At 42.9% G+C, this 22,841-nt stretch overlaps 1 protein-coding gene across 1 annotated transcript; it reads left to right on the top strand.

Moving 5' to 3' along the window:
- The first annotated feature begins 16,823 nt into the window (after nt 1-16,823).
- Nucleotides 16,824-20,019, top strand: IL20 (interleukin 20). The gene is made up of 5 exons (XM_066364021.1): nt 16,824-16,982; nt 17,270-17,335; nt 17,451-17,603; nt 18,639-18,713; nt 19,942-20,019. Exons 1-5 carry the CDS (start codon nt 16,824-16,826, stop codon nt 20,017-20,019), a joined length of 531 nt encoding a protein of 176 aa, XP_066220118.1.
- Nucleotides 20,020-22,841: the final 2,822 nt, after the last annotated feature.

Genomic DNA, 22,841 nt, shown 5'->3' with positions numbered 1-22,841 from the left:
ATATTGAGCAATTCAGTCTCATACTTTTCATCACCAGAATGCTGCAGCCCTGTGTAAACAGTTTCAACTTTCTCGGGAAGCAGCATGGCAGATTGGGAAATCCTGTCCAAGGGGTCCTATACTACAATCTGCCCCTTCATTTGGAGTTAACCCTCAAGGATCCCTACCAGGACAACTTTGGCAAATGGATGTTACTCATGTACCTTCATTTGGCAAACAGTCCTATGTCCATGTTACAGTGGATACATATTCTGGATTTATAGTAACCTCTGTCAGAACAGGAGAGGCTGCTAAACATGTTATAGCTCATTGTCTGTATGCATTGTTCTATTATTGGATTTCCTAAACTGGTTAAACTGAAAATGCTCCTACATATGGAGCAAAAGCATTTACTGTATTTTGTCATGCTTACAATCTTTAAAGTTAAGGTATTATTAAAGTGTACCCAGCAAATATTTTAAGGTCAATCTAAAAAAAAATTTTTAAAGAAGGTAGTCATATCCTGGAACTCCTATGGGTCTACCATATCATGCTTTTTACTTAAAAAAAATTTTAAATTTCTTTTGAATGCTGATGAACAGGAGACGCCAAATCTTTTCGCCTGCAAATGACTACCTTCTTTATTTGATCCAGCTAATAACACCGTTTTGTCTTTTTCCTACTAGCTCCGGATATATGAAAAAGATTTATATAGGCAGATGGGGATCCTCAAACCCCTCAGCGAGATCTTCTGAGCATGGCCTTTAAGATACCTAGAGGCAGAAAAAGCCCAATAGAGATCAGGGGAACTACCAGCTTTTAAGATATGCTCTTAAAGGCTCCAACGCCCCAAAGGGGTCTCATAGGGTGCCATCTGGGTTCTGCTTCAATAGTGGAAAGGAAGGTCATTGAGCTAAAGCCTGCCAGACTTACATGCCTCTGCTGTGAGGAAACAGGGACACTGGAAGGTAGGCTTCCCCCTCACTCCTCTAAGGGAGGGTTCAGTCTCTTCCAGCCCTGCTCCAGCCACCTATGACCTAACCTTGCCCAGAAAGCTGGGGTTTGCCACTGAAGGCTGAAGGTGCCCAGGGCCGTCGGCCCCATCTACAACACTGTGGACGAGCTTAGGGTATTTCTTCCAAGAAGCAGGTAAACTGATCGCATTTGCACAAGGGCCACTTAACTATGTCTTGCCTGAATAGTCAGGTTTTTTATTCTTCCCTCGACGATCTCTGTTGTGGGTGTTGATAGTTCTACTTTCTGCTGCTTTGTTTAATACAGCGGTTCTCAACCTGTGGGTCGTGACCCCAGTGGGGTCGTCTAAAACCATTGGAAAATACATAATGCATATCAGGTATTTACATTCCGAATCATAACTGTAGCAAAACTACAGTTATGAAGTAGCCACCAAAATTATTTTTTGGTTTGGGGTCACTGCAACATGAGGAACTGTATTGCGGGGTCACTGCGTTAGAAAGGTTGAGAACCACTGGTTTAATATATAGTGTTTTCTTTATTCCTCCTACCTCAATGCCCTACTCATATTTCAGGCTGAGACCTACTCCTAATTTAGAGCTTTCTTTCCCCCTTTTGCCAACTTCTATTATGAATCTACCTTTGCCACCCAGCTTAGTGTATCCCAAGGTTCTCTTTACCAAGCCACAGTCACAGAGCTCCAGGGAAAAGCAACCTGGTCTCACCTCTCCAGGCAGAGGAGAACAGAAGCTCCATATCCACACATGCTGCAGATGGCTTTTCCAGTCTACCTGAATCATTAACCACCAGAAGCAGTGGTCATTGGGACTTGGACGTGAGCTGCAAAGTATAGAATTGTGACAACAATTCCAGTGCCATGTGCACTTTTCCTGGATGTGGACTTTTCCTGGACTCCTGCTCCTTGTGACAGCTCCTAACAGACTGAACTGGGGTTGGGTTGCATTTTTCAGGGATTTGGCATGGTGTTGTGCCAATTTGGACTTGGTGAACATGTTAAGGACACTACTTTTTTATCGATTCTTGCTGTATTGGCCAAGAGTTTGCTTAAAAGCTTTAATCACTGTAAAAAAAAATAGAAGACTAGATAAAGAAAATGTGGCACATAGCAGAGGTCTCAAACTCGCGGCCCGTGGGCCGCATGCGGCCCGTCGAACAATTTTGTGCGGCCCGCAGACTGTTTTCAACTGCAGTGAGAAAAGTGTTGCGTAATGGTTGCCTTTTGTAGACCTAGTGCAGCCCGTTGAACGGCTGTGATCTTGCTCTGCGGCCCACATGCTGAGTTGAGTTTGAGACCCCTGCACTATGGTATACTATTCAGCCATAAGAAATGATGACATAGGATCACTTACAACAAAATGGTGGAATCTTGATGACATTATACGGAGTGAGATAAGTAAATAAAAAAAAAACAGGAACTGCAGGATTCCATACATTGGTGGGACATAAAGACAAGACTAAGAGACATGGACAAGAGTGTGGTGGTTACAGGGGGTGGGGGGAGGGAAGGAGGGAGAGGGGGAGGGGGAGGGGTACAAGGGAAACTAGATAGAAGGTGACGGAGGACAATCTCTCTTTGGGTGATAGGTATGCAACAGAATTGAATGACAAGATAACCTGGACATGTTTTCTTTGAATATATGTACCCTGATTTATTAATGTCACCCCATTAAAATTAATAAAAATTTATTTATTAAAAATATATAAAAAACATTTTCATGTAAAAAAAATTTATTTCGTTTTACAAACAGCCTGGACACGTTTTCAGTTATCAACTGCAGCTGTTGTCTATGCTACAATGCCACTTGATTCATCACACTTGACCACAAAAATAACGAATTGTTTGACCTTGGGTGTGCACTGGCAAACCCCGCCTGAAAGAATGTGGGTTTCACATCATGACTAAATGTCAAACAGTTCATATAGAGTACAGACGAGTACAAAAGTTGTAAATCTTTATAATGGAATTTTTTAAAAAAATAAAGAAGTATTGCGAATCCATTCAACCAATTATTGGAAGTTAACCCTAGATTAGTCACACGCGGAATTATTTTCCGTGTATCACTATCTTCTTAAATATCTCGATTTCCAATAATCAAAGATGCTTCCACTTCTGAGTAGCTAAGATTTTAAAGTAGCAGAGAATATTAAAAATTTAATTGTGGGCCCCATAAACTCATTATGTGGGCCGGATCCGATCCGTGGGCCGTATCTTGGCCATGCCTGCAGGTCCTGCAGGACTGTGCCCAGTGCTTTCAAGCCTCAGAGGAGCTGAGGAAATCAGAGGTCTAATCCCTACGTGGTCAGAGAAGGCAGCTGAGACTCAAGGGGGCTTGATCACCTGTCTAAGGGATGGCAGATCCAGAAAGTGAGCCCAGAGCTGTGCTTTTTGGTTCCAGTGCTCCCCTCCCTTTCCTTGCTGCTGGGAGGATTCACTTTGTTCTGACCTAGGCTACATAACCCAGGTCCCAGGTGACTACAATGGCTGACAGTAATGCAGACGATTAAACCTGCATGCATAAAAAGGGGCTTTGACTTACTAGCTAGAAGCCTGTGAAGTTACATGAGAATTTATGGATCAACCCAGAGCAAAGGAGCAAAGGCCAACTTCTGAGTGTCACACGATGTTCCTGACCCAGCTGAGTGTCTGGACTCCTTCTGGAGGACACTCTATTATCTTTCCAGAACAAATTGCTGACAACCACACATGCCCAGCGCAGCTTTTAGCACTTGCCTGGAAGTTTGGCCAAATAGATAAAAGGGTAAGCTTTTATGTGATGTCCTGGTCCTCCCAATTACTGTGTGACCTTGGACAATTACTAGACCTGAGCCTCCTTTTTCTTATCTGCACAAATGCAAGAGCTATCAGCCTCACAGAATTGTATTTGAGATAATATTTATATTAGATCTATAATAGGTGCTCATTAAAATAGTGATTGTTACTATTAATGATTCTTAACATTTCTGATCTTATTTCCCATAAAATACTGTTGTTTTGGGAAAGCCTTTCTTTTACATATATTTTAAACTAGTAAATGTGACAAAGTAAAAGGCACTGGCCCAGGCCAACGGGACTTTGCTCAAGGTCTGCCCCTCCAGGACCCCCTTGGCTGAGCGTCCGATACAGGTGCACGCGCAGTTTCTGTGTGGTCGGCTTCCTGATCCTCCCAGCCACTCCCTCCCACAGGGTCAACTCCATCCTTTTGTGGTTGCAAAGTCATCCCAGTGTAGGACTCTCCCTTGACGCTGTCTGGATCTTGCTCTGCTCATGCCTAGCCCAGTCCCTGGCACACATTAACACTGGATGTGCCCATGCAGCTGTGAGTGAATGTCTGACTGCGAGAGGCAGAAGCAAAGTGATGGTTGCTGGAAGTTTAGGGGTCAGTGTATCACGTTTGGCCAAGGAGTTTGGAGGAGGATGAGTTCTTTAAAAATTGGGATGAGCTCTAGAGTATTCTAGAGACAGTCTACTTCCAGTTATGTTGCTGAATTAGCCTAATTGACTACGATTAAACAACCAAAGCACCTGTGGTCACATTCTGTTGCTGTCCTGTCTCTACCCAAGTCTAGACTTAACTCCCCAGGAACCTCACCCCACCCCCGGCGGAGAAAGCAGTTTTCCTCCTGCTCTTTCCTCTCCACCTCCGCTCCTGGTTGTGTTCCCTGGGGCCCAGAGTGGTTTTCCAGTTCTTGACTAGTCAGACACCTTAGCGTCTGTCTCCTTTCCCCAGACTGAGCTCCTCAGGGACAACTACTTTGTGAATGGCTATTCTTTTTTTTTTTTTCTTTTTTTTTTTTTCTTTTTTCTGAAGCTGGAAACAGGGAGAGACAGTCAGACAGACTCCCGCATGTGCCCGACTGGGATCCACCCGGCACGCCCACCATGGGGCGACGCTCTGCCCACCAGGGGGCGATGCTCTGCCCATCCTGGGCATCGCCATGTTGCGACCAGAGCCACTCTAGCGCCTGAGGCAGAGGCCACAGAGCCATCCCCAGAGCCCGGGCCATCTTTGCTCCAATGGAGCCTTGGCTGCGGGAGGGGAAGAGAGAGACAGAGAGGAAAGCGCAGCGGAGGGGTGGAGAAGCAAATGGGCGCTTCTCCTGTGTGCCCTGGCCGGGAATCGAACCCGGGTCCTCCGCACGTGAATGGCTATTCTTAGTGAATAAATATGCCTTGAATAAATGAATGAATGAAGCAAACGCAAACTCAGTCGTCTAGGCATCACCCTCTTAGAGGAAACCTAGGGTTTTGCCTTTGGCTTTAGGAATCTCAGAGTTCCTCTTAGCCTCCACTGGCACTCTGTACCCTTTGTTCAATACCCATGTTTCTAGCCCATAGCAAGGAGTGTTTTCCCTTCTCTCTGGCCTCCCTGGTTTGGTTTTGATTTGGCCCTGATTGTTGTCTTTTTTTTTTTTTTTCTGAAGTTGGAAACTGGGAGGCAGTCAGACAGACTCCCGCATGCGCCCGACCGGGATCCACCCGGCATGCCCACCAGGGGGCGATGCTCTGCCCATCTGGGGCGTTGCTCTGCTGCAACCAGAACCACTCTAGTGCCTGAGGCAGAGGCCATGGAGCCATCCCCAGTGCCCAGGCCATCTTTGCTCCAATGGAGCCTTGGCTGTGGGAGGAGAAGAGAGAGACAGAGAGGAAGGAGAGGGGGAAGGGTGGAGAAGCAGATGGGTGCTTCTCCTGTGTGCCCTGGCCGGGAATCGAACCTGGGACTCCTGCACGCCAGGCCGACGCTCTACCACCGAGCCAACTGGCCAGGGCTTTGATTGTTGTCTTATGGTCCTTAAGTCCACATCCTGAAGCCCAAAGGCCAGTGCTTCCCACCCTTCTCCTGGGTTTCCAGCCTTTAGATTATCATGCTAACCTGGTCCCTACCTCACCTGGGAGCAATGTGTTTCAGCAGCCTGTAAGTGGAGAGAAAGAACTCAAAAAGTGTCAACATCACCTCTTCTTCCTCATCTCCTCAGTGCCTTGAAAGCATCCCACATCTAGCTCAAGAAGAGCATGGTGCATCAGTAGCACATAGATGTGATACTGCTGGGGCAGAGTACAGATGGCATCCCTCTGTGGTAACCTCTTGGGTGGTCATGTCATGGCAATGGGATAGTGCCCAGGTGGCTAGAAATGATGTCTAATGTGAGAATTGCTGGATGTCAGAAAGCTCAGTTTTTCAGGGAACCATGAAAAACTGCTTTGAATTTGTTGGGGAAATGCATTAATAAACAAGTCTGTTGAGCCTCTGTGACACGTGCGAAGTTGATCTAGATTCGGAGCACATTCCAAAAAAACCAAAAAAACAGTCATCGATTCTTAGAACTGCAGAGTCTCAGAGAGCAGCCCCCTCAGACTGATTGCATTGATCCTCTCCAATCATCTTCAATCCCTGCCTCTTACCCCACCCAGCACCCCCAGGGGCACCACCCCTCAGGTACAGAAGTGCTCTCTGATCTCAGGAATTTTGTTCTAGCTTTTTTTGCTGTAAGGATGCCATGCTCTTTCTATTTCCAAAGCTCATAAAATCATTGTTTTTAAAACCTTGCTTAAACCAGACTTTCTCCAAGAAACCAGCCCAGATAGCCTCCTAGTTCCTCAGAAGTAATCTCAACCTCTGCGGTCCCCCCCGCAAAGCCTATGATGAACACAGACTCTGATTCTTCTAGAAAGTCTTGATAACAATATCTCTCATCATTCTGATAAATAGCTCCATTCTTCTCAGACTTTGTGTCAAAATTGGGAAGGTAAGGTTGCCATACCCATAGGCCTTTGCACAGGTCATAAGAGCCAGGAATCTGAACCTTTTGTGTACCATAGATGCCTGTGGCACATCAACAAAGCCTATGGACCCCATTCAGAATAATGTTTCTAAGTGCATAAAATAAAATAGATAGGATTACAAAAGAAACCAATTTTATTAAAAGACAGTTATCAAAATAGGGAAATGACTGTAAGTAGTAGATATTAACTGTGCTTCTTTATTAACACATTAACAAGATCTAGCAGTGGGCCTACAAACTGCTGACATTTCTCAGTTTTAAGGAGTATTATGATATTTTGAGGTGTTTGAAAAAGCTATAATATGACAAAATATCTGTGAGTTCTATCAGTGACAAAGTCACAGGTACTGCTAATACTATTGTGGTTTGTGTTTATTTTTAGCCTCACAATCAAAGAAAATGCTTTGAGTAGAGATTGGGGGGGTGTTTTTTCCCCTATTACCTTTTCCCAGGTTAAGAACTCCTACACTAGAGGGTCTGTTCTCCTATGACTCTCTGGGGTCCCAAGGAACACTGTCTTTCCTACTTTGGTACCTCTGGGTCATTTAGCTCAGTGCTCACACATGGAGAGTCTCCATGATTGTTTTTAGAATTAAAAAGATTAAAAGGAAAAGCATTGCATATATTGAATTCCCCCAGGTGAGGAAACTGAACATTCAAGGCTGGATTTTTGTTCCCAGACTTCAAGTCTAGGGGAGGTTTTTCCATGGGCTCCTACTTTGCATGCTGTGAGCAGGAAGAATTAGCCAATTTGGGGGACCCAGTTATGTCACAGGAGTTGTTGGGAGAAAGGATGACAGCAAATTGAGCTGCTTAAACAAAGCATGATGAAAAAACACACGAAAGGGAAATGACGTCACTTGTTCTATTGGCTCTGAAGACAGGGAACCGAAAATATGTGCTCTGGTAAAGTCAGCTGCTTGGCCCATCCCCACCCTGCAGGGAGGTAGCAGGGGCAAAGCTCCCAGCACTGCAGGCCTGGGAGTGGGGAGGCCTCCACCTGGCCACCGGTGAGCTTCGGTTCTTCCTCCTCAGAACCCGGATGCCAGTGTTTCCCTGCAGAGTGATGCAACTGGGCAGGAAGCCCAGACGCTTGCAGCTGTGACGTTCTCGTTGTAGACAGGAAAAACCCTGAACTGCAAAGTCAGGACTTGCCGTGGGAAAAAAAAGGAGTGGCTGGGTTCTTCTTGGTTTCTAGAAAACTGTTTCCTGACCAAAAATGGCTTGGTTAGGAGGCTGAGCTTATTTCATTAAAAAAGGACTCTTCTCTTTCCTCTGCCCAGTCTGCCTTTAGAATTACCTGGCATTGAATATATGCAGACCCCTAGTTTTGAAACCTTACTTTCTAAAGTTAGCTACATGTGCTCATGAAATTCACCCATATTTCTCCACCACAGCCACGGTGTCCCCATCACTCCACTGAAGCACTGACAATGTGCCATGTGCTGTGCTGCTCTTGAAGAGCTCGTGGCCATGGCTATTACCACGTCTCTCCCTCACTGTAAGACCTGTCATGGCTTCCTATTGCCTCAGGAGGAAAGCAAAGAAATACAGAACCAAAAGGCCAAGCCGAATGAGACTTAACTCATTTATAATTCCCCACAACTCACAAATGTGGAAACTGAGGCCCGGAAAAGGGAAGTGATTTTTTTAAGACCACACAGTGGGCTGAAGGTAAGTGTAGAGCTAGAACGTGGGTTTCTAGACTCCTCATTGAAGTCACATTTCTGTGCATGATATTCTTAGTCCTTGATGATCAAACCATATTTTCAACCTGATTGCCTGCTCTTCCTCTACACAAAATCCAGCTCCAGCAAAGCTGGTCTTCAAATACGGTGCAAGTTTTGCTGCCCTGGTCATCTCTGTCCTGAATGCCCTTTGTTGGACCTCTTCTCCTCCCTGCTTCTCTCCAGTGTCTTAGTCCTTTTAAGTTCTTCCGTTCTTCAAGGGTCAGCCCAAACTCTCCTCTGCCAGAACCCTCCCATCACCTTACTGTTCTGCACATACGTTCTGCTCTCTCCATGGTACTGACTTTCTTTGTGATATCGCAAGCACATGCCTCATCCCCCAGGAGGCTACAAGCACGTAGGGGCCAGAGACTTGACCGGGGCCTCACTGACCCTCACAGCATCCAGCAGTGTCTTGCACATAATAGGCACTTGGTAAATGTTTGCTGAAAGAATGGCTTTTAAAATCTATTCTACTAGACACAGGAATGAATAAAAATAACCTGTTGTGTTTTATATACAAAACTGTGTGTATATAAAAAATCCTCTTGCCCACTCAGTGAGCCAGACAGGCAAGGTAGGTTTTATTCTCCCTTTCATCAATAAATCAGTGAACTCCCGAAAAGCATAATGACTAGTCTTAGGCCACTCAAGGTCATCCTGAAAGTGAGTGGTAAGAAAGTATTAGAGTTGGGCCACCTGACTCTCAGGCCCACATGGTCTTCAGTGTCAACACCCTCTACATGCTTTCCATTGAAGATTCAGTTTTTCTGCCAGAATTATGATGGGAAAACCTCTCTCTTGCTCTCATTTTTTTTATAAATAATTTTTTTTATTTTAATGGGGTGACATCAATAAATCAGGGTACATATATTCAAAGAAAACATGTCCAGGTTATCTTGTTATTCAATTCTGTTGCATACACATCACCCAAAGAGAGATTGTCCTCTGTCACCTTCTATCTAGTTTTTTTTGTGCCCCTCCCCCACCCGGAGTGATGATCTTTATAGCACAGCCAGTAATTGCTAATCAAGTGATCACTGCCAAATATATATATAAATATATATTTGTTCAATCAATAATCATTTCATCTGAATAACTTCTATTTTTTCACAAATTTTTAGAAAAATCATTAAGAACTTACCACATGAGTAGTTTTTAATGTATTGCCATCAAATCTGCATAAACTGGAACTTTCTTCAAAGAAAATATCACATTCTTCTAACTTGAGCATTACAAGGGGGTTTTCCTTTATCTGGATTTGGGTTCAGTTCTTCAGAGGTCAAATGCATCAAACGTTCAGCTATTGCAGTACACTGGGCTGAGTCTCTGATCAATTCCCCTTGTTTATCACCGACCACTAGCTCTGGCCAGGTCACACCTTCATTCTTTTTAATCAAGGAAATCTCTAAGCTATTATTCTCTTTAATTATCCATGTACTGCTTTCATGATCTATAGATGAATACAGATTTCCTTCCAAAAACTTCTGACCCTTCAGTACAATGTTGACGTGATCAGGCAAATACTGTACTTGAATATCCTCTTTAGTGCTGTCGTTTGGAAGCCGTATTGTGACTGTCAAATCATCTTCAGTCTGTTGCCAGTAATAAAGAGGCTCTTTGATTTTAACTGACATGTCTTCATCCATATTTTCTTCAATATCTTGATGAAAAAATGTGAAGGATTTGTAGGAGACAATCATTAGACCATTTCCGTCAGGCTCAATAGCAGCATAATATGGCGCTGACTTTCCATGGAGAATATCACGCTTAATAATTTCATATTTTTCACTATCTCACCAGCCTTATTCACCTCTGTTTCTCATCTTCTTCTCTGCACAAACTCTACACAAACTGGCTTCTCCTCCAGCACTCCGCCATCTTGGCTGCTTCTCCTCTCTTCCATGTGGCCTTTCTCTCCCCTGCTCTCATTTTTTAAGGGACACTGTTTTCTACAGAAGACTAATAGTTCATAATGGGTTAAGAGTATCCTTTATTGGAAAGAACACTTAATTGATTTTAACTCTGTTTAGCTAGAGTGACCTTTAGAAAACCATAGCTTTTCCATTTGTAAAATGAGGGGATTTGACTGGATGTACTTGAAATCACTCCTAGCTCTAACAGTCTAGGACAGCGGTTCTCAACCTGTGGGTCACGACCCCGGCGGGGGTTGAACGACCAGAACACAGGGGTCGCCTAAAGCCATCGGAAATACATATTTTATTTAAAATGTATTGTATAATAAATATGTATTTTCCAATGGCTTTAGGCGACCCCTGTGTTCTGGTCGTTCGACCCCCGCCGGGGTTGCGACCCACCGGTTGAGAACCGCTGGTCTAGGAGGTATAGTCTATCATTAGGTAAGGAAATGCTTGCCCTTCTTCTACCCAGAAGATCCAGAAACCTTCCAGGCCTTACAAGAGTCCCTGGGTCCCCCCACAAATTAAATTGTGGATCACAGACCCTGTAAGCCATTGTCTTCTCTATAAACCTGAGATTGTACCAGCAGGCAGGGGGCCAGCTTGCAAAGGGAAGAGACTCACAGTAAAACTCTATTCCACTTTTGTTTTTCTGTGACAACTTGAGGGGGAAGGTCACATTTGAGGTGTGCCAATAATTTGCCATTATTTCTGGCAATCATTTGCAGTCCTGAATTAATTCGTTCTTAGACATGATATGATTAAAGTTCATTTTCCAAGAAGAAGGCAGTGAATTTCATTATATCAGGAAGTTTGAAAACCTTCCGATATTAGGACTCGAGGATGGGTTGCAACATTTATTGTTTGCTTCACAAACTCCGTAGCTACACCCATCCTGTTTATCACCTATGAGATAGGTCTTCAAACAGCCAGGTATTGCCTGTGATAGAATAGAAATGTCCCAGTGATTCAGGATTCCTGGGAGGGATGATAGAAAGTGCTCGAGTGAGAGAGGCTCTTTCTGTTATTATAGATTCCATGTTAATTTCAGAGGTCTTCACACAGGTGAGATGGGTGGCCTGTTCCCTTAACTGAACATACTGTTGGGGCTCTATCTTTACGTATAGGCTCATAGAACTAGGAGCCCTATTTCCTGGCACCCCTATTGCCACTACTTTTCTAGGCCCTCTTATCCCCAAGGACACACAGTTTAATGCAAAGAGTAATAAATTAAAAATTAGGAGACTTAGGCAGAAGTTTCCATTCTGCCATTAACTCACCGTAATCTTCATGTTGACCCCTGGGCCTTCTCATCCTCACATCGACAGTAGGAAGCAGTGTTATATTTTAGTACGCTCTGTTACTTACTGGCTGGGTGAACTGGGGCAAACCATTCAAACTTTAAGCTTAAGTCTCTTCATCAGAAAATTCTTCATATGACCTGTCTCATGGAAAGAACAACATATTCAACACATATTTATCAAAAGCTTAACATAACCTAGGATCCATTCCAGGTGTTTATAATATAAGGGTGGATAAGACAGATACAAGAATAGCCTGCAAAAGTTTATGTTCCTAGTGGGATGTTCTGAGAATTAAATGAGAATACCTACATTAAGTATGTATTAGTATATATACATTTTATGTTATATGTGTGTGTGTGTGTGTGTATACACACATACATAAATATAAATTATTACAGTATAGAGAGTATTTAATATGTAAGCCCAGGTACTGTACTAGGCTTAGGATATACTCTATACATTATCATAATAATTTTTTAGGTTGAACCATATGACCATTGAGCCATATTAGGCAGTTTTGACCTACAGAGATGGAAATTGCATGTGGTTTAACCCAGCTATATTTTTACTATCTTTGATTCCTCCTAGCTCTAACCTACATATTTAGGCTCTATTTTTTAAAAAATGTACTTAAAGTGTATTTTAAGTTCACCCACATTGTTTTCTCTGCTGCTACTAGGTCAAGCCATAATTAAATCCTTTTCTGGAAGGGATTGTCTTTGCTTTGGGAAATGGGGGTGGAGACAGAGAGAATGGTTAGGTGAGGTAGAAAAAGTTCTTTAGAGGAAGTGAACTGACCTGATGTCTGTGCAGAGAATGGAATGGGATCTATTCAGTGGATTTTAAAAGAATAAAGTAGTTTGTTATAGGAAAAGGAGACACTTGAATATTAAGTGGGATTGAACATGAATAACTAAGTTTAATTAATCATTATAGGTAACTTAAAACAATTAAGTTCTTCTTGGCCAATGAAAAGAAATGGACTGATATATGGGATTTCAAGTATTATTGTCAGACCGTGTTTCTCAATTTTACTTTAATCATTTAGGGCTGAGCATGAGAAATTGTTTACTTAGCACCAATGATGTAAGAACAGGCATGAATGTGAGTGATTTCGATGAGTGGTTTTAGCTATTGGTCTTTGGACTGCTGCCAGTCAGCCAGAAATTTCGTGCGGTCCGCGAAAGAGCTGACATCAGGGTGGTTTAGATTTATTCCCACATATTTTCAGCCTATATCAAGCATTACAATGAAAAGTTATGGTCTTCATTTCAAGGAACTTTAAGAAGACATTAAAAGACATTTAAAAAGAGTGTACTGATCTACACTTGATTTTAGCCAAAAGGCCAAGAAGTGATAAAAAAAAAAAAAAGTGTTCTGATCTAGAAGGTAGAAGAACAAAGAATAAAAGTGACATTGAATGTCAGAACTGGAAAAGAATTTCTACATTATCTCATATATAAAATTTTATGAAATATAAAACACCACTCTCATTTTACATATATGTAAACTGCAATCCAAAAAGATAAAATATGTCAAAATCATTCTATAAATTATGGAATCCTGGGACTCAAGTACAAGACTTTAGAGTCATAGGTATTGAGTAGAAAATAAGTTGAAAAGTAATATATTATAATCTTTACCATCTTGATAATTTTTTTATTTAGAGAGAGAGAGAAACATCAACTCTTGTTACTCTACTCATGCTGTCACTGTCTACCATCTTGATAATTTTTAAAGCATGAAACATGACATAGTTTATCTCAGCGTTTTGATTTAATCTTGCCCAGAAGTGTGATCCTACCTGATAGATTAGTCCCTGTATAAGAAAATCTTCCAGTATCTTCAAGGAGAAGGCTAAAGCCTATGAAACAGAAGGCAATATTAGACTCTCTCATATGCCAAAGAAAAAATATGCTATTGGAAGTCAGAGAAGGAAGAGGTTGGTGTGGTCTGGAGTTGTTCAAAAATAAAAGATTGGGGTCCACTTTTTAATAATGAATGGAGGGAAACTAGGGTGACCATTGTTGGAGGGAAATAGTGGGAATAGAAAAAGCAAGGGAAGGCCCTGGCTGGTTGGTTCAGTGGTAGAGCGTCGGCCTGGTGTGCGGAAGTCCTGGGTTTGATTTCCGGGCGGGGCACACAGGAGAAGCGCCCATCTGCTTCTCCACCCCTCCCCCTCTCCTTCCTCTCTGTCTCTCTCTTCCCCTCCCGCAGCCAAGGCTCCATTGGAGCAAAGATGGCCCGGGTGCTGGGGATGGCTCCATGGCCTCTGCCTCAGGCGCTAGAGTGGCTCTGGTTGCAACAGAGTGACGCCCCAGATGGGCAGAACATCGCCCCCTGGTGGGCATGCCGGGTGGATCCCTGTCAGGCGCATGCGGGAGTCTGTCTGACTGCCTCCCCATTTCCAGCTTTGGAAAAATAAAAAATAAAATTAAAATAAAAATTTAAAAAAAAGAAAGAAAGAAAAAGCAAGGGAAAAACAGTAGCAGTGAGCCCACCATGTCTGGGTTTGGGGAGAAGACTGGTTAAGGAGGACTAGAATTAAAGGAGAGGACAAAAACATCTCTTAGAAATATCTTCCAGTTTGTAATTCAGTGATCTTTTCTGTCCTAATTACCACTGGAAGAAAGCCAGAAAGAAAGAGTGTATCTTTGATCCACCAACTACAACCAGTAACTTCCTAAGCAGTACTTCTTAGAAATGTTGAGGTAATCCAACGAGCAATTAAAACGTCTTTGGATTGGAGGAAGTACCATGCACCAGAGAAATTCCAAGGGAGTTTCAGCCCTCACCTTTGGGACTTCACTTCCTTCATGTGACACACATATATATAAAAGGAAGCCTCTTAGCTTTGAAACAGACTCTTAGGAGATCAGAAGCAACAGCCTTCTCTGAGCTCAGGTAAGAGAACTTTCCCTCTATTTACACTATCTATAGTTCTGGGGGTCAGCCCAGTTCTCCCAAGCATCTACCTTGATGTGTTCAGGGTCACATCTAAAGGATCCCTTTCCATTAGGACAAAATGTCCTAGAGGACAAGGAATTGTTATATTTATCTTTGCACTTCAGTACCCAGCACAATATTCAAGATAGTAGGTACTCAATAAATGCTGATCCAATTGTTGACTTTATCATATATATACTATACACTTACTATATTCAAGGCAATCTAACACCATTCCTTATTTAAAATGAATTACTCAGTCATTACATGCTAGGTGCATAAATTACACTTTATTTTATTTAAATGTCAAAAGAAGTTTCTGGGGTAAGTTTAATTATCACCGTTTGGGAGCTAAGAAAACAAAACTCAGAGAGGTGAGTTGACCTGTTTAAGGTCACATAGGTGTAGTGTGACTAACTCAACTGGGTTCACCTGTGACTTTTCCAGTTTTAAAACTGAAAGTCCCATGTCTCAGGCACTTCGCTGGTGCTGGGCAAACTAGGACAACCTAGACAGATGGGAACTTGGACAGCAAGAATATGAACCCAGTTCTCTGGCCTCTAAACCCAGAGTCCTTTCTGATACTTTTGGGTTTGGTTTGTTTATTCCTTTTTCCTACATTTGGCAGCATCTCAGGTGGATGTGGATATAAAATATATCTAGCGTATTGCCGGTACTTAGGAAAAATTCAGTAAGTGGTAATGATTACCAATGCTGTGCCCAGCCATATTGGAGCCTAAGGAAAAAGGAAAGATGTACACCTCCATACACACATTTTTATGTTGTTTTTTTTTTAAAACATTGACGTGGTTGAAAAATATTGAAAACTTTAAAAACAGCTATATTATAACTCACAACATTATTGTAAATTTAAGTATTTTATTTATGCCCCATACAAAATTTGGTGAAGACTTATCACTACTATTTTTATTATATACTTCTGGGAAAAAATTAATCCCTAAAAGTACATAAAAACATCTACTGTATATAAGCAGATATGAGTACTCATTTTCTCTTTTGTCTTGGCTTCCAATATGGCTCAGCATGGCACTGTCGGATCCTGTCTTTATCTAAAATAGTGATATTTTGTTTATTATGGATTTTTTCATTAATTTTGATATTGCATTAAAATATTATTTATCTTGATTTCCAAGACTTTGGGTGCCTCTTAAAATTTTGTGACTGAATTAAGTACTTCACTCTCTTCACCCTAATCCCAGCTCATTATTATTTTTATCTTAAAACTCCACAAACAGTATAAAGTGCCATCTATGGAGAAAGGCTCACCCCAAGAAGAAATGAGTTTTCTTTTGCCTTTCTTCTCTGTGTTTGGGATCACTTACTTGATCTTTAATTGTAGTTAAAAGGCCAGGGGTGTGTGCTCCTGGATTCATCCCACGTGTGCCTGACTACAGTCTTCCTACAGGGGGCGCTGTGGAGTCGACAGCGCAGGAGAAGTGCTAGGTGGAATTTGGCTGGCTGCCCATCTGATCTTGCCTTTCCCTGGCAGTACGATTATTATGAAGTCATTGACTTTCTATTTGCCTTTGGGGCTGAAATAAATCTTCTATCCTCAAATAACCGATCTGATCTCAGACAAACGCCAAACAGAACTAAGCTCCTCTGCCCCGAGGCGGCCATAAAAGATAGACAATTTTCTCCTGAGCGTTTTTGGTGGCTCAGCAACAGCTTCTGTGAGTTTTGTTTTCCTCATTTCCCTGCGGGTCTGAAGGGATCAGAAGGGTGAGCTACATTGGCATTCTGGAAGGGAAGACTGTATACGTCAACTCACCGAAACAAGTTTTGACATTTCCCTGAGATGCCATCGTCTGTCTACTCACTGCGAGTGTCATTGCTGGGCAATGATGATGGGACTGGGATGGGGACAGAATAAAGGAGCTAGGACCTGTAGCACCAACACACACTCAGAGCCTGAACAGGCACCCGAAGGCTACTCTTTGAGGAGGCTCAGCAGTTTTTCTTAGTAAGTTAGATGAATGTGACCGTTGAAAGCCAGATAAAGCTATTAAGTTTCACCCCCATGAGACATCTGGGGGAGGCATGTTCCTGGTGCCTGGATTGGCTTCTTAAGGCATGAGATGAGGAAATCAGTAAGTCATGTTTTTTCCTTTGAATTCCTAGTTCCTGTGGTCTCCAGATTCTGGCCCAAGATGAAATACTCTGGTCTCCCTCTCTGCCTTTTCTCAGCTATATTTTATCTCTCCGGGACACCTTCTGCTGGGCTGAAAACACTCCATTTGGGAAGCTGTGTGATCACCACAAACCTTCAGGAAATGCAAAATGGATTTTCTGAGATACGGGACAGAGTGGTATGTGAGGGAGGCACCCCCCCCCCCCAATTTTGTGGCTGCTTCTCCGCTTTTCTATTTGTCTCTCTCTATTCTCCAGCAGTGTGACCACAAAAAGAGGCAGGGTGGGGATTCCTCACCAGGAGGTTGCATTTCCAAGAAACATCTGTAATTCAGCATTTTAAAATATTTTGGAAAAGGACACTGCCCATGGGGTCATGGCAAAGATGGGATGAGAGGGCTCATTGTCTAAGACCCTGACAGCCATCACTGACCTGTCATTTCTTGCCTTGCTTTCTTCTGTGTAGCAAGCTGAAGATGAAATCCTTGACCTCAGAATCTTGAGGAAGACTGAATCTTTGCAAAACACAAAGGTACGTGCTTGACTAACAGGAGTTCTGGGAGGAAATATGAACCAGGATCCTTTCCATCACCTTGAGTCTTGTCCCTGGACACCCTCCCCCACCAACATACTCATTTATTTTGTAGCCTGCAGATCAGTGTTGCCTCCTCCGCCGTATACTGAGGCTCTACTTGGACACAGTATTCAAAAACTATCAGACGTCTGACCACCATACCCTCCGAAAGATCAGCAGTCTCGCCAACTCTTTTCTTACTATCAAGAAGGACCTCCGGCTCTGTGTGAGTAAGGGTCTTGGGTAAAAGGATTCATTTCAGCACTCAGCTTCAATGACTTAGCAGCCACGCTCTTTTTAATTCCCATTTCATGGATGGAAAAACTGAGTCCAAAAGTTCCAATAATCTGTGTTGAGCTGTGTGACTAGATAATATGACCTCAGTTTTATTGACTTTTGGGTATGTGCTCCATGAAAAAAGTCTAAGGAACTATAAAATGCTGGCTATGTGATGTTAATGACAGTTATCTTTTACCCATGAAATTAAAGTGAGGCATCTAATGGTGTGTATATGAGTGCCTCCTGGGCCCAGGCAGCCAATCATTAAGCCATTGGACTCAGTCTCAAGATAAAGTCAGAATAAGACCGAGGAATCCAATTCTCTCTTTCCATGGGGGCCCTCTGGGAGGGAGTGGAGCAGAGCGGAGGTGGGGGATACAGGTCAGATGGGATACTGCGGTCACAAACTCCTTTAGTGCCGCCTGTCTCTGAAAAGAAACGATGAGCTCTGTATTTGAGCCTAAAAAGCTGGCTTCCTTTTCTACTGATGATTAGGTTAATGGTCCCAAATCATGAGGTGTGAAAAGACTTTTCTATAAGAATGGAGTATCTAGCCTGACCAGGCGGTGGCGCAGTGGATAGAGTGTCGGATTGGGATGCGGAGAACCCAGATTTGAGACCCCGAGGTCACCAGCTTGTGCGCGGGCTTATCTGGTTTGAGCAAAGCTCACCAGCTTGGACCCAGGGTTGCTGGCTCGAGCAAGGGGTTACTCGGTCTGCTGGAGGCCCACGGTCAAGGCACATGTGAGAAAGCAATCAATGAACAACTAAGGTGTCCCAATGAAAAACTAATGATTGATGCTTCTCATCTCTCTCCTTTCCTGTCTGTCTGACCCTATCTATCCCTCTCTCTGTAAAAATAAAAAATAAAAAGAAAAGAATGGAGTATCTATAGAAAGAGTAGAATTCCCACCTACTTCATGTCAATGGCAGAAAGTCAGAATATTTAATAAGACCTATCATTCTCTGACGTCCTTTTCAGCATGCCCATATGACATGCCTGTGTGGAGAGGAAGCAGCGGAGAAATACAGCCAAATTCTGAGTCACTTCAAAGAGGTAATATGCAATTTTGGCCTTGGTTGGGGTGAGTGTGCTTTTAGAACTGAGATCATAAATGGGTGGGATGGATATTCATACTAGCAGAACTTCTGTAATGCTCAGGTTAATAGCTCTCTAAGGTCATGTGGACTGTCCCTCTGCTTTACCATAGGGACACACATCCAGGCTCTAGAAGAGTGCTTTTTTTCTGGAAGATGCTTTGAGAATAGAAAGGGGATGGCTATGATTCCATCAAGTCACTCAAGAGACAAGTGATCTGTTAGCTGCACCAAGAAGAGACTGTAGCTTTCTAACATTCACATACTCATACATACCTTCAAAGACAGTCATTCACAACTTCACACATGCCCACGTCATGCTGTTTATCACCTTAATGCCTTTGTACATCTGCTGAGAACTCCACTTCTTACTCACTAATTCTACACATCCTTTAAGACTCAGCGTAGGTATCACTTACAAGAGGGAACTGCTGCTTCTCCGAGTTAAGTGCCTCCACTCTTATCCTGTGTAGACTCCATCATTTATTATTCGCCACACTCCATTTTAATCGCCTGCTTCTGCCTGTCTTCCTCACTGGACTGTACGTTCCCTCTGGGTAAGGGAGCTACAATTCATCTCTGGATTCTGAGCCTGCCCAGTTCTTAGCCACAATAAATATTTCTTCAGTTGAAGTATGCAGAGTAGGCAACCTCTGTGCACATGTGCACACACACATCCCTTTAAAAGAAGAGCTTCATGCCTGACCTGTGGTGGCGCAGGGGATAAAGCGTCGACCTGGAAATGCTGAGGTCACCGGTTCGAAACCCTGGGCTTGCCTGGTCAAGGCACATATGGGAGTTGATGCTTCCAGCTCCTCCCCACCTTCTCTCTCTGTCTCTCTCTCCTCTCTCTCTCTCCCTCTCCCTCTCTTCCTTTCTCTCTCCTCTCTAAAATGAATAAAAGAACAGCTTCATTACTTTGATCCCTGTGATGCAAGAGGCTTGGGTTACAGTACCAATTCCGCTACCTTCCGGCCAGAGTTTCTCTATGTAAGACCAGGGTGATGGACTCAATGATTTCCTACCTTTTGTGAGCTCTTGAGGTTCCACAACGTCTTTTAAGCTTTTTCATCTGGAAAACAATGGTCTGCTTACAGTCCTCAACAGAACTGACAATGAAAGGGGAGGATTGATCTCGGGGCACATGCTGTCCCTGTGGTTTGCTCACAGTAGGGTGTGTCTTTCAGCTTAAGCCTCAGGAAGCCGTGGTGAAAGCGCTGGGGGAGCTGGACATCCTCCTGCAGTGGATGGAGAGTGTGAGCTAGGAGGAGGGGGCCACGCCGCCGCTGTGCTCCCGAGACTCTGGAGACAGGACCCCACGCCACCATCTGTTTGTCATACCGCTTAGTGTTGATCACTGTGTACAGTATTTATTTAATATTTGTTTCCTTATTGTGGTTGTCTTCATGTGTTCCTACTCTTAATCTAGACCATGGTTTTATAAGATTTTAGTAATATCTTTTGTATTGCTGATATATTTATTAGTTATTAATATTTATTTATTTTTACTATTTAACCTATTTATTTTTGTACTTGAACATGTCTTTTTAAAAAAAAAGTCTGTGGATTTATTTTATAACATGACTAGGGCATGGCATGTATTTTCAAACAGAAAACCAACTCTAACTTCTGGACGAGTGGTTGAGGGGTATTGATTTTTATTAAGTTAAGAACAGATTTACTGACTGCCACAATAATTTTATAAACTGAAAAAATGGCTACTAAGTGGGGTTGTGGAAAAAGTGGCAATGTAAAATTACAGATGTGCCTTACAATTACTGACCACTCCCACAAGCTCCCCAACCCTACACTTATGTATCTTTCAACTATGGTATCCTGTACGGTAGACTTGTATGTTTATGAATAAAGTTTTCTTTGCATAATATTTGCTTGGAGTTGAAAAATGCTTCAGGAACAGAAACGATGATGGGAATGAGCTTGACTCTCATATGACCTAGGGACCGCTTGCTCCTCTGGAGAAAAGAATGCACTCGAGCCTTCTCTCTGCCTCAGAATACCTCCCTAGCTCTATCTCTTAGTTCACTACCATCTCTGATCTCGTGACTCTGCCCTCCACATAAAGGGACTTGGACTGAGTGAAGGGGCTTTAGCTATCCTTGCTTTCTCCTTATTGTCCTCTCAGTACCTTGGTTTTCTTTCTCATTTCAGGTTCCTATACTGTTGAGTCAGAGATCTTTTTTATATATTTTTATTTTTTATTTTTTCTTTACAGGGACAGAGAGAGAGAGAGAGAAGGATAGATAGGGACAGACAGACAGGAACGGAGAGAGATGAGAAGCATCAATCATCAGTTTTTCGTTGTGACACCTTAATTGTTCATTGATTGCTTTCTCATATGTGCCTTGACCATGGGCCTTTAGCAGACCAAGTAACCCTTGCTTGAGCCAGCGACCTTGGGTCCAAGCTGGTGAGCATTTTTATTTTGCTCAAGCCAGATGAGCCCACGCTCAAGATGGCGACCTCAGGGTCTTGAACCTGGGTCCTCGGTGTCCCAGTCCAAAGCTCTATCCACCGTGGCACCGCCTGGTCAGGCGAGTCAGAGATCTTGATTGCAACACAAATGACAATGGGCAGGAGTCTCTATTATAAAGGTTGAGAACACATACGTGCAAAGTGTAGTTACTGAGCCTTGCCCAAGAAAGTGCACGAGCCCTCTTTTGAGGCCCTCCTAGTTTGAATTCTGTCCATCCCAGGATCTAGGTTATTCCTGGATCACAATTTTGTCTCCATGACCAACTCTTATGTCAGTGTTCTCTTTCACGCTGAGTTCCCTGGGCTGTAAGGAGCAGCTCCTGGCCTGGGCCGCTTGCTTCCTTCTCCCCACGTCACTCCGACCCGCACTCCCAGCCAGGCAGTTCTGTTTTCCTCATTTCAGAGACAGCAAATGGATGCTGTGCCCTGGTTTGTTTAGATTACTCTACTAATTTTTTTTTCTTATTACACAACTAACAACTATCTAATAGAGAAAAATTTTAAAATACAGAGAACTATAAAGAAGAAAACTAAAACCACCCACAACTCTATCACCCATAGATAACTACTCAAACATTTAAGTGTTTTTCTTCCATATATCTTTTTGAAGATTCAAATCATAACTCTACCCTTATTACCTGAGTGCTTTGAACTGTAAAACTTAACATTCTTGGAATTTAGTTTCTTTCCCTGGAAAACAAGATGATAATATCCAACTTTCAGGGTGATGGAAGAGATGGTTTCTTTTTTTTATTATTATTTTTAAAATTTTTTATTTATTCATTTTAGAGAGGAGAGGGAGAGACAGAGAGGAGAGACAAAGAGAAAGACAGGGGGGAGGAGCTGGAAGCATCAACTCCCATATGTGCCTTGACCAGGCAAGCCCAGGGTTTCGAACTGGCGACCTCAGCATTTCCAGGTCGACGCTTTATCCACTGCGCCACCACAGGTCAGGCCGAGAGATGGTTTCTTATGTTCCTTCAACGACAAGGCATTTTTTGCTTTTTTGTTCCCCATTATAATCACCTACCTTCTATAAGATTTTCACCATAATTACCCCTCTTCTAACAGATTTTCCCATCACATGTCTCCTGGTTTCCTCTGATTAGTCCGACATGAACTTAGCTTGGACTATCAAGGAAGAGTTGAGAAGTCTACTTCACTAAACTCCATGTTAAAATTAGAACCACCACCTCCAGGGGACACAGGACGGTAACAAAGAGGCTGGTTTGACCTGCCAATGAAGTAACTCTTCCAGATAGGTGTGTCTGAGGTTGACTCACGGAGCTATGCACAAAGCTACCTTCATTTATTTTCCTGGGAGGCATTTCTGCCTCTTCTGAAAGTCTGAGTCATGGAAAGGCTTTCTCTTTTAGGACTCCATTCTACAACTGACTTGTCACATCTTTACCTCTTGATTACCTCTTTGACTTTGTTACCTCTATTCTTCTCCCCTGAAGGACCCTATCTTCCACCAAGTTATTTGTTTCTCCTGCCTGACCTACCGTAGTACCAATGATGGGGAATTCATAGTGGAGATGTCAAGCCAGGATAGGGGTTAAGGAAAACTTCATGAAAGAGGGGATATTGAGGG

The sequence above is a fragment of the Saccopteryx leptura genome, chromosome 2, assembly GCF_036850995.1.
Source record: "Saccopteryx leptura isolate mSacLep1 chromosome 2, mSacLep1_pri_phased_curated, whole genome shotgun sequence".
Taxonomy (NCBI): Eukaryota; Metazoa; Chordata; class Mammalia; order Chiroptera; family Emballonuridae; genus Saccopteryx; species Saccopteryx leptura.
The sequence above is the reverse complement of the archived record's forward strand: the minus strand, read 5'-3'. Positions and strand labels throughout refer to the sequence as shown.